The 12,770-nt window shown below is 37.4% G+C and overlaps 1 protein-coding gene across 33 annotated transcripts in view; it reads right to left on the bottom strand.

Annotated features, from left to right (window-relative positions):
* Nucleotides 1–12,770, bottom strand: part of SLC17A1 (solute carrier family 17 member 1) — a 247,276-nt gene that overhangs the window by 198,863 nt on the left and 35,643 nt on the right. For 30 of the 33 annotated variants that reach the window (XM_070777555.1, XM_070777565.1, XM_070777574.1 and 27 more), the window contains one exon: nucleotides 11,188–11,324. In XM_070777555.1, the coding sequence (XP_070633656.1) occupies nucleotides 11,190–11,324 (135 nt within the window). In that variant the 3' untranslated portion in view covers nucleotides 11,188–11,189. The other 3 variants (XM_070777584.1, XM_070777583.1, XM_070777581.1) reach the window with 3 other exon arrangements.

The following is a 12,770-nucleotide window of genomic DNA, read 5'->3' as shown; positions in this document are numbered from 1 at the left end:
ACATACCTGCAATGAATGAGGTGGGGTAGTAGACTTCAACTATTTCAGACAACTTGCTTTCTATGGAGGCTAGCTTTGGAATCAGAAACTCCTCTTAATACTCCAGTGCTGGGGTGCTCTCCAGGGTCAGCTCTTTCCCTCTTTCTGGCCATCATGACCTCTGCCTCACATGGTGCTTGCAGCACCATGCAGATCCCTTGAATCTTGGCGAACAAACATTGTCCAGTTTCTCCCCTATTCCTTCAAACACCTGTTCACGCCGCCACTCCTGTCTCTGATGTCCTTGCTCTGCTCCTATGCTGGAATTCTACCTGCCTTCGGAGGGCCTCATTTAATATTCACCTGTTAACATGTCTTCCAAAAATGAGTACAATTCCTGTGCTGGTTTGACTCCATCCCAAATATCTGGACAGTGTATGTGGTATATCTGCTTTCATTAATCCCTCATGTGGGCAACATGAACACTAAATAAATATTCATCAACACATAACATGGAGCAATGGCAGAGATCAAAACCAGATATAGCTTCAACTGCTCAGGAGGGTGGATGACTTTGAATCAAAATACCACTCAAATGAATGTGCGATGTCTGTGGAATGAAATCATGAGAGGTATACCAGGCTATGAGAGTGAATGATAAAGGCATATGCATGCATCTGAAGATGAGGAAGGGCCCCCATAACAAAGTTTCAATTTTTTGCTAGGATCTGAAGAACAATAGTTAATTGATACAGAAGGTGGATGGAGAGAAATATGGTATAAAATAAGAAAAGACTGGTGGCAGGAGGGAGCTGGGAAGGCCCACCAAGTGGTTTTATTCTACGTTGCCTCCTATTTGGAAGGGGAAAGAGAAAGGTCTAAAGTGCTTTTGTCGGACAAGAGGACCAAAAAGTAGTGACACACCCTGCAGGTAGCCAGGCAAAGTGATCACCTCCCACAGAGTGATGCCAGTGTAACACAGTATTCCACAGCTGCTTCATTTATGACAGTTCCCTCTGCCTAGTATGACTGTAAATTTTTACGGTTTAGGAACCATGACATACACTATTTTGTAATATCTTTAACACAGAAGATATTAGCATCTTGTACACAGTAAGTGCTAATAAACTTGTGCGTGCATGTGTGTGTGTGTGTGTGTATAAAATACTTGTTGAATCCCTATATGAGTCAACAATGAAATGGCTTTGGGGTGATATGAGACATAAGTTAGGAAAGAAATGAAGGGGAAAAAAGGATCCTATTTTGATCCAATTTTTCTTTAACTCCCTTTGTTTTACAAAACAGAATCACTTATACCCGTGGACTCTTCCTTATCTCATCTGATATTAAGATATTGAGAGACTAGGTCTGCTCCATTCCATAGCTACCACACAGTCAACTCCAGGCTCTCATCGGTGATGGTGAAGATGTTTGCCATCAGGGCACAGAGTTTCTTGTTTATTTATGAGCCAACCGTGTCTGCCTTTATTCACCTCTTTTCCTTCTCTAGGCCCTTTTATTTCTTTCTAATCTGTCACTTTTAGTTGCTTCTGAAAACAAGTGATTTCTCCCTGGGCCTGACTTATATTGGGTTGGCAAAAGGGTTTGTTCATTCAATACGTTATTCAATAAAGTTCTTGGTGAAAATGAAAAAAAAAAAAGTGTCTTTTATTTTTACTTAACACTGGACAAACTTTTTGGCCAGCCTAATAGTTTTGTCCCTTACTTTAAGGCTGTCCTTAAGTACAGAAATTTTCTTCAATTTTCCAGTAGACCATACATCTAGGACATGGAGGAGTAAGAGCTGCAAATTGTGGAAAAGCTCTTTCACAAAGTCTTAGAATAAAATCTTATCTTCTTGTGCTTGTTTTTGGTTTATTTCACTATCTTTTATACAGCAATTAATGCAGAGTAGAAGACAAATAAATCTGAGTTTAAATTTTAGATGTGTTATAAACAATACATGGACAAAAGAGATGGCCACAGCGTGTGCATGGTGGCAGGAGGTGGGGGTGGGGACTGGCTTCCTTGGAATCTCCATGTCATCTTCCTCCTTGGGTTGGTGACTGGAAGTTGATGACCCTCAGTTCCAACTCAGGTGCTGGTCCCTCTCCCCTACAATAAGGAGTTTAGTCTTAGGCTCTCTAAATACTCTGTTTTACACTAAGTTGTGTATAGAAAGCAAAAAGCACACACAATGTCACTGCTAAGTTCTGATATCCAGTGGATATAAGAAAGTTTTATATAACAGTTTGAAGGAATAGTCCCGCTTAGTATATTTTTTCAAGTTTTTTGCTTTGTCCGAATTACAGGTTATCCTAGGTATTTGTTACACTCTCTCCTCTTGACTTAAAAATGGTGCAGTTTTGTCCTCCTTCCTTGTCCCTACTCTCACAAGTTTCCATGTCAATATCTTGCTAGGTCCAGGCATGTGGTATGAAGTCACTCACCATCTGCTCTAGACCTATGCTGTAACTTGAAAACAAAGACACTGCACACTCTTGGGGTCTGGGATGCAGGTAGTCTAATATTGCTTCCCTCCCTAATAAGAACACATTTTATCCATAGCATTCACAAGGCACACTTTTTGTTTTTGACCAAATTCCCATTCTCTGTAACTAATATTATTACAAAGAAAATGACAATGAAACTTCTTTGACCCTCCACCAACCACACACACTGGTCCCACTCAGAAGCATCCCAGTCCTTTCAAAGAGCAAGCTACCAAAACCTGTGGCAACTGCAACAGTGCTGTCCGGAAAACTGGACGGAAACTCAGTTTCATCTGGCTAGCAGGTGTCCAGATTAATTCATCTGCTGTAATGTTTTCCAAAACCCAAAAAAGGAAAGTGGCCAAGGTGCTTGCTTTGGGTATCAATCAGGGAGCCTCTCTGGGCAACATGAGGAAGGCACACTTGAAACATGGCCATTCATACAAGTAGACATTTTCTGGGTTTCCCAGTAGAAACAGTTACTCTGCCTAATAATGCTCAGTAAGTACCCCACATGTGTTTCTACATGTTAGCTGAATATAAATATTTCCTTAAGGTAGGCAATCTTGATGCATTTTTCCCACAGCAGGGAAAATGCTATGTAACACAGGTATTTCACCTATGACTGAGAAAAAAGTTTGTATCCCTCACCAAAATGTCACTCCTTTAAGTGCCCATAGTCCATTGGAAGAAATAAAGGTTTCTCTTGTTTTCTCTTTTCTGGGATGGCCTATATTTGGCCAAATGTATGGTGGCTAATTCTCTAAAGAGGGTGTATAACAATGTTATATTGAAGACTAGCTATAGATGGCCATGTACAATAGCTATACAATTCCAAGTGAGGTGTTAGGGTACCTTACGGATATTATTCAGGATATGCTTTTTAAAAAATCCATATGGTTCTAAGACCATTTAGGATTAGATAAAAGTAAAAACCTTGTGAGCATGGAGTTGGAGAAAGGCTGAGAAAAAATTTTAAAACGTATGTTTTCCCCCTAAGATCAAGAACAAGACAAAAGCATCCACTCTTGCCACTTCTATTCAATACCCTATTAGAACCTATTAGGTTCTAGACAGGGCATGTAGGCAAGAAAATGAAATAAAAGGCAGGGTCTTCCTTTAGAAGGCAGTGGTAAAGAATCGGCCTGCCAGTGAAGGAGACACAGGTTTTATCCCTGATCAGGGAAGATCCCACATGTCATGGAGCAACTACGCCTGTGTGATACAACGCTGTTCTAGAGTCTGGGAGCCGCAACTGCTGAAGCCTGAGCACCCTAGAGCCCATGCTGTACCACAAGAGAGCCACTATGAGAAGCCCGTACGACACAGCCAGAGAGTAGCCCCCACTAACCACAACTACAGAAAAGCTCATGTAGCAACAAAGACCCAGCACAGCTAAAAATAAATAAATAAAATCATTAAAAAAAGAAATAAAAGGCATCTAAGTTATAAGAGAAGAAATCAGACTATATTCACAGATGGTGTAATCCTCTATATAGAAATTGTAAGGAATCACTAAACTGTTTGAACTAATAAATGAGTTCAGCAAAGTTTTGGGGTACAAGATCAATACACATAAAACAGTCATGTTTCTACAGGCTTGCAACAAACAATCCAAAATTAAAACTAATTTCATTTACAGTAGCATAAAAAGAATACATTTAGGAATAAATTTAGCAAAAGAAATGTAAGATTTATACTCAAAAAGTAAAAAATTTTGTTGAAAGAAATGAGAGAAGATTTAAATGAATAAAAAAATTGATGTTTATGGATTGGAAAACTTCAATACTGGTAAAATGGAAAAACTCCTCAAACTGATCCACAGATTTAATGCAATTTCTATCAGAATTCCAGCACTGTCTCTGTGGAAACTGACAAAGTGATTCCAAAATGGATACAGAATTGCAAGGGATCCAGAATAGCCAAAACAATCTTTAAAAAGAAGAATAAAGTTGGAGGACTCACACTTCAAAACTCTCCACAAAGCAAAAGTAATCAAGACAAGAGTTGTACTAGCATAAGGATAGACACATAGACCAGTGGAATAGAATTCAGAGTCTAGAAATAAACCAATGTGTCCATGATCAACTAATTTTTGACAAGGATGCCAAGACCATTCAGTGGGGAAAGAATAGTCTTTTAACAAATTGTCTTGGGACAACTGGATAGCTACATTCTAAAGAATGAATTTGTATCCCTAGGTTCACATCATTTACAAAAATTAAAATAGATCAAAATAGATCACAGATCTAAATGGAAGAGCTAAAACAATACAATTCTTAGAAGGGAACATAGAGATAAATCTTCACCACCTCAGAGTTGGCAATGGCTTCTTAGATATATAACATCAAAGGCATAAGCAGCAAAAGAAAAAATAAAGTGGACTTCCTATATATTGAAAACTTCTGTGTGGCCAAGGGACACTGTCAAGAAAGCAAAAAAACAGCCTCAGAATGGGAGAAACTATTTGCAAATCACAGATCTGATAAAGATCTAGTATCTAGAATATATAAACTCAACAATAAAAGACAATTCAGTTGAAAAATGAGCAGGACTTGAATAAATATTTTTTCAAAGAAGATATAAAAATGACTGATAATGCAATGAAAAGATGCTCACCATCATTAATCACTGTTTAGTTGTCAGTGAAGTCCAACTCTTTTGCAACTCCGTGAACTATAGCCTGCCCGACCCCTCTGTCCATGGGATTTCCCAGGCAAGAATACTGGAGTGGGTTGCCACTTCCTTCTCCAGGGGATCTTCCCAACCCAGGGATCAAACCTGGGTCTCCTGGATTGGCAGGCAGATTCTTTACCAGTGAGCCACCTGGGAAGCCCCATTAATCATTAGGAAAATGCAAACCAAATCCACTTCAAACCCAGTAAGATGAATATAGTAAAACAAAAAGAAAATAGGAAACAACAAATGCAAGGATGCAGAAAATTGGAACCTTCAGACATTGCTGGTGGAAGAGGTAAACAGTATCTCCACGATGGAAAACAGTAAGGTGGCAAAGACAAGTATGACAACACACCATGAATGAAATTCTGAGAGCTCTGTGTAACATACTTCTGATTCATTTAGTTGCTACTGCCAAAATCTAGGTCCCATCCTATGATTCTTCTCTCTCTTGCAGTCCATAATCTCCCTGCCATGTCTGCTTAGCTCTGCCTCCGGAGTCTGCATCTAACTGCTTCTCACCATTGCTTCTGCCTCCATCCTAGTCCACCATCCACCACCATCCTCCATCCACCAGCATCTTTGGCAATGAACTTCTGAAACAGCCTCAATCTGGTCTCCGTGCCTCCACTCGTTTCCCTAGAGACCTTTTCCTAGAAGGCAGCCAGAGGATCTCTATAAAGCATTAATCAGGCAAGTCATTCCCCTCCTCAAAAGCATTTAATTGATTCAATTATAAACAGAATTAAATTCAAACCAAGTCCTTCACATGATCTGCAGGCACTACAGGATCTAGCTTTTAACTAATTTCAAATCTCATTTCCTATCACTCACTAGATTCCAGCCCCATCACATCCTTGTTCTCCCTGTTAGGCAGACTCAGTTCACTCCCACCTCTGGGTTGTTTCCTTGCTTATTTTTGATACTTGAAGCACTCTTTTCCCTGATTGTCATGAGGCTCTTCTCATTACTGAACACAAATGTCACCTCCTAGACCTCTAGCTAAAGCAACTTTCCTGGACACTGCCATGCTACCCTCTTTCATGTTTTATATGGTCTATTAATTAGGACCTGGAATTGTCTTAACTTTCAGAATACATATATCATTCATCTTCTCTCCCCATTCCACCCCCAAAACACACACCTCACCACACACAACACAATGTAAAGCTCTTTTAGAATTAGAACTCCTGATGATGTAGCTGACTTCTCAATACTTATAAAAATGCTGTAAAAATTTGTTATCTGGTTGAATATTAGAAAGCAGGGGCTTTTAATCTCAGATCTGTGAACTTTATAGAAAAAGTTACATCTTTATATCCCCAACCTCTGGTTGAAATTCAACATTTCTATCTATTATGAATGTAACAAACCACAGTAATAGCAGTATTGATGACTGATACCATATGAAATCATATATTTTCTTATGATATTACAGTAATTAATATCTCAATATCTCAATATATCTCAAAATACATTGTTTTGCTCAACACTATTTTGAAATTATAGTAGCTCTATTAGGCCTGTAGTTCTCATTATTTAATGAATTAATAAAGGAGCATATATATGATCATAAACATGCTTTTAAATATCTTTGATGACTTTCAACATAACCATTCTCCTTTGGAGTTCTCTGCATTATATTCTGAATTGAGGCCCATCACAAAAAAGTTAAGGAGCCTTGCTCTAAAGGACTTCACAGGCAGAATGTATGTCCCTTTACACAACTATTATATCTGGAACCCACTGAAATACACTCAAAGATGCAAAATCAAAAAATTGTAAAGACTGGAGAACTACATCATACTCCAAATAACAAAGACTATTTGCTAAATTCAAAACAATGAGGGAGATTTGCTAAATTCAAAACAATGAGAACCAAATGAAAAAGTGACATCGGAAATCAACTCACAGATGTATACCAGACTGAAAAGGTAGGTGCATTCCTCTGGAAGTAAGAGAGGGTAACACCCAGGGCCTGGGGCTGCTATATCCTTCCACCAGGAGGAAGTGCATCTAGGAACCAGATAGACCCTTGGAATTGTGGCATCCCATGCCCTTTAGCAGTGGCTTCTGGGTTGGAAGAGAAACACGTGGCTGTGACTCAGCTCTTTCTTCTTTTCCCTCGGTTTCGTAAATGAAGATGGGAAGTGGAGATTGACCAACTTTGCAACAGTGTGTCAGTTTGACCAAGAAATACTGCCGATTCCAGAGATACAACCCCCATACACTGCCTAAAGCCGACAGCCCTTAAGACGTAGGTGAGGGAAGAAACAACAGTAGCATGTCAAAACAGAAGGCAAGGCTGAGGAAAATGTCTCCAGAACTATCACATTACCAGGGCTTGCGTTCCCTGAGCTGTCTTAGGGTCTTGCCTAGGGTCTGAAAAGCAGATTTCAACTCCTGGCTCTCCAGCAGCAGCCTGATGGGAAGATGGAAACAGCGACCAGGTAAACAGGAATATTGAAGAAATTCTATCCACAACATTTGTTGTTTGAGGAATTACAATCTCTGGGAGAATAGATCCTCTCCAGGGAAAAGTAATTAGAAAAGTCGAGTATGTTAGATATTTTGGAAGGGGAAAGAAGGCAGAAAAAGAATATGGCAAGGTAAGGGGAAATGACCACATTTTCAAAGAAGATTTAATTAGAGTATAAACACAACCCAAACTTACAATATTTCATAAAACTTCCAAATTAGTAGAGGCAGGCAAGGGAGCAGGAAGAAAAGGAGGACAGAGAGAATATAAAATGACAGAAAATGAAGTCTATTTCTAATTGGAATGGCAGTTGGAACTCAGCTAACATAGGAGACAACATTCGGAATGGGTGAAATCACTGAACCCAACTATATATCCTTTTACGAAACACATATAAATGAAATGACTCAGAAAGGTGGAATTTAAAGGCTATGAAAAAGTGTTCCCGGGAATCTAAAACAAGCACAAATGCACAAAATTTGAGGTTGCAATATCAATATCAGAAAGTCAGTTAAGAGTAAATATCATAAAATGGAAAAGGCTTTATAAAATTGAAATTAACTTGTCAAAGTATTTTGGAAATTGTAATATAATCTCAGCATATTCAATAATGACTGCTTGGACATAAACAGAAATAAGTAGAAATAACCATAATGGAAAACTCTTATAACGTTTAGTATTTAATACGTCAAATATATGCAAACAAGTAAGATTTATAGGGTCTGAGCAGTGTGATTGTTTTCATAGCTGTGCCCACTCTGTACCTTGGAAACAGAAGAGGAACTTTTGCTAATGCCTATGAAATATATCCTAGTGCTGTATATGCTTATTCGTAACAATGACCTCAGTAATTTCTATATTAAAATATTTGTATGAGATCCCATATTTTTCAACTGCTAGTTATATTCCATTCACCTACAAAATGTATTAACAAAGATGCCACTGATAGACATGTTTAATTCCAGATCCAAATTTTTGCCATTTCTAATCAGCAATCTTGAGCATAAATGCATCTTGGTGAATTTTTGTGAGTGCACCATTTATGGAAATTTCTTGGTGCTAGCAAGCTGAGTCAAGTTAATATTGGATTAATAATGATCAAATTTTCCTCCAACCATCATTTGGATCATTTCAATAATTTTGCTAACTAAATACCTTTCAATAAATTTGCTAACTAGTTATTGCCATTCAACATGAAAAAATATTTCTGTATTAATAAGTTAGTCAGGAAACTTACTACATGCACTTATTTTTTCTGTAGCTTTCTAGCCGCCCCAGTTACATTTTCTAGGTAAACAATTGTATCATCAACTCATAATGGTAATTTTACCCTTTTCCAATGTGGATTCCTTTTCTTTCAGTTTCTCTCAACTTCTCTCTTAAGTGAAAACCTTGTACATCAACCAAGATGTGGGAGTAGAAAAACCTTACCTCCTCTTACAAGCACATCAAAATCACTACTTGCCGAATAATCATCTATGAGAAAGACTGAAACCTATCAGAAAAAGATCTACAACTAAAGGCAGAAAGAAGAACCAAAATGAGATACGTAGGAGGGGCAGACTCACTATATAATCAAGTCCCATCACCGCAGGTGGGCTAACCACAAATTGGAAAATAATTATAGTCAGAGGTTTCCCTAAGGAGTGTTTCTGAGCCCCACATTGGGCTCCCCAGCCTAGGGGTCCTGCACCAGAAGACAAGCCTCTCTTCATCTGTGATGTATACATGTGCATTCTGGCCAGAGCCCCTTTACCAGTCTCTGTCATGATAGTTTCTTCAGGGAGAAAAAGAGGAGACCTTGGGGAAGACCTGGGATGACTTTGAATGAGTAAAGCAGTTAGGCTGTGCCTTGCAGAAGCTCACATCTCCAAGGAGAGCTCTACCACAAGTGCCCACAGGGGCACACCTGTTTCCTGTGTGCCATGCTTTCTGGGTTCCCTGTGGACAGGGCCTCAGCCACCACTTCAACATGAGTCTCAGATAGTATATAAATATGTCCAGGTAATTCAAGTGGTTTAATTCTGCATGTGCATTCCATTCTCTCTCCAACATTGTGAAACCTTACTATTGGATTATACCATCAGCTGATACACTATTACATCTAATTCTAAAACAACAAACATATAAAATTTCCCTGCTGTACCATGCCATTTCTCTGCTTTCCTTTAGAGGGCTGTCTATTCTGCTGTCTCCATTTCCTTAGCCACAGCAATCAGATGAGAAAAAGAAATAAAAGGTATTCAAATTGGAAGGGAAGAGGTAAAACTGTCATGATTTGCAGATGGCATAATACCCTCTATAGAGAACCCTGAAGTCTCAGCCCAACACTCTTTTAATCATGACCTTGGACATGAAAAGCAGACTATCACCAGGATCCCAGCAGTTTTCCATGTAGTATATCCTCATCACAACCTCTCCCCCTAAAAGTAATGACTGTCCTGACACTGGTATAACATCTTCTGTGCATGTCTTTATAGATTTATCATCCACAGATGTTTTATAGATTTATCACCCACACGTTAATAGACTTTAGTTTTGCCAATTTTAAAAAAATTGTATGTCTTTTAAGTCTCTGAATCTAGAGATTCCCCCTCCATCACTCTTCTTTTTTTTTTATGATTCATTTGTTTAAGACACTTACAAAGCTGTTTGGATTTGCTGATGATATCCTTAGGATTTAGTTCAACATATTCTCTGTTCTCTGTATTTTTTACAAAACAGTAGCTGTATCCAGAGGTTTGACCACATTCACTTTGATCTTTTTAGCAAGACCTCGGTGCTGGTGTGTTCTTGTACCAGGAAGTACAAAACATCTCTCTCTCTCTTTGTGATAATAGCCTAATGCTCAACCCTAGATCTCTTAATTCACTGGGGTTTGTAAAATGGGGATATTCTACATCTATCAATTCTCATTGATGTATTAGCTAAACTGATTCTACAAAGGGACATTTCTCCTACTGTTTACTTACCACTGATGGAGTTTAGAGGAAAAAAGGCACAATATCAGATTCTCCTTTGAACTTTAATGGACCCTTTGTCTCCATCATTTATTTGAAAAACCATTCTAATTGGGATCATCTTTAAAGTACCTCTTGCCAAACCCATTAATAAATTCTCAGAATCTTACATAATTTGACCCCTTGATAGCATTTGCCATGGATACTCATTCCCACCTTTTTCACTTTTCTTCTGAGATACCACATTCTCCAACCATCCTTCCTACTTTATCAAAGGCCCTTCTCAGTTCCCCTTTCAAGAAACCACCTCTCTTCCTCACTTTTAAATGTTAGAGAGGCCCATACTCCCAAATTTCTATCTCTAGCCGCAACATCTCTCAAGAATTCTAGAGCAGTACAGCCGCTGGGCTGCATGCCATTTCATCAAGGTGTCGAATAGTTTCAGACTTTGCTTGGCCCCCTCTAATCCCCTGAACCTGCACCCCTTATTTTTTCCCATCTCAGTCAGCAACACCACAGTTTGCTTAGAGGCCATTTAGCTTCTTTCTATCCTGCATCCAGAGTTTCAAAATCTGCCCTTAATTGAATCACTTCTTACCTTCAGAGATAGGTGTTTTGTCTTTCTTTAGCCCATTCTTGAACTTCTGCTTTAGCAAATATAAGGTAGAAGATTAGGCTTATCATGTTATTGGCTATCATCAGGAGGAAGATTTTAAGCCAGGGAGATTCTGCATCCTGAGGAATTAAAGTGCAAACAATTATAAACTATTGTGTTTTGTAACATTTAAAATGTAGTATTAAAATTAATATAGGCTTGATGCAGGTCACTTAAACATGGCAAAACATTTTAATAAGGAACAAAAAGTTAAATTTCACTCTACAAAGATAATCACCATTTGACTTATGGTTTGTGTCTATGTACATATAACTTTTCATGTATAAAATTGCATGAATATAGTGCTAAAAGCCAAGAATGCATATGGTTTTATATTCCGAAATATCCCATAAACATGTTTGTATATTAGGAAATATTTGACTGTATCATATCTGTTACTGACTTGTAATCCAGAGTTTAGATTTATAAAATTTATAAGAGCACCTCTTATTTGTTTAAAGTTGTTTTTCACTTTTTGTTGCTATAGGCTTGAATAAGTTGGTGATTAATTACAAACACAGCAATGCTTTTGAATAAGATTTATCAAATACCCTTTCCTTATTTATGAAAATGGTTGATACATTTTCTATTTCAGCCTATTAATATGATCAGTTTCATTAATACATTTTATTAATAAATAGAGCCACTTTACTTTCTTAGAAAAGGGCCTACTTAATTATGATGTTGTACATATTTTAATATATTGATGAATTCTATACACAGGTAATTTATTTTTGGCATCCATACTCAAAGATGATATTAAATTTCAGTTATATTTCAGATTTTGATCAGCTGAGGTTAAATTTTATAAAGTTAAATGTAAAATGCATTGTGATTGCATTTTGGTCTCTGGTGTCATGCTTTTGAAGGATGGATGTCCTGTCTGAAGTTTAAATAATTATTAACTCCTATTTTACTTTAGTATCTTTATTATATCCTTTCTTCATTTACATTTGTTATCGTCCATAATTAACATAAGGGTAAATATGAGAACAGAATGTAATTATTTTTTTTTTCAAGTGGGCTCACCACTGTGTTTTTAAAGAAATCAATCCATTCCTTCTAGTTTGAGATGAAACTTTATTATAAAGAATGTGTTTTTTTTCAGAACTTGACCAAATCATCACTAGTTTCATTTAAAATATAATTTAAGAGAAGTTGAAAAGTTTCTTGCCAAACTAGACATTAAATATATTTAATTATAATGATTTCTAGAATTAAAACATGCAGAATTTGACAGCTAATAGGTAAAGAGAGTGAAGGAAAAAAAAAACCAAGATGTGTTTAGAAATTTAATGATAAAAAAAGTTTTGATAACTTTAAGTTAATAGAATTTACTGTCATTTGGAATTGAAGTACAACCTAGAAATTTAATGTGCATCTCCCTTCTAATATTTTCACTGATGTTGCTCAATAAGTGTGCAGTCTTATTCATATGGACTTTGTACAATTTTCAAAATACTCATAGGTGTTTTGCAATATTAGTTGACACTGTGCTTTTTCCACATTACGCTATCTAACTTTGA

This window comes from Bos indicus, chromosome 23 (assembly GCF_029378745.1).
Source record: "Bos indicus isolate NIAB-ARS_2022 breed Sahiwal x Tharparkar chromosome 23, NIAB-ARS_B.indTharparkar_mat_pri_1.0, whole genome shotgun sequence".
NCBI classification, from domain to species: Eukaryota; Metazoa; Chordata; class Mammalia; order Artiodactyla; family Bovidae; genus Bos; species Bos indicus.
The sequence above is the reverse complement of the archived record's forward strand: the minus strand, read 5'-3'. Positions and strand labels throughout refer to the sequence as shown.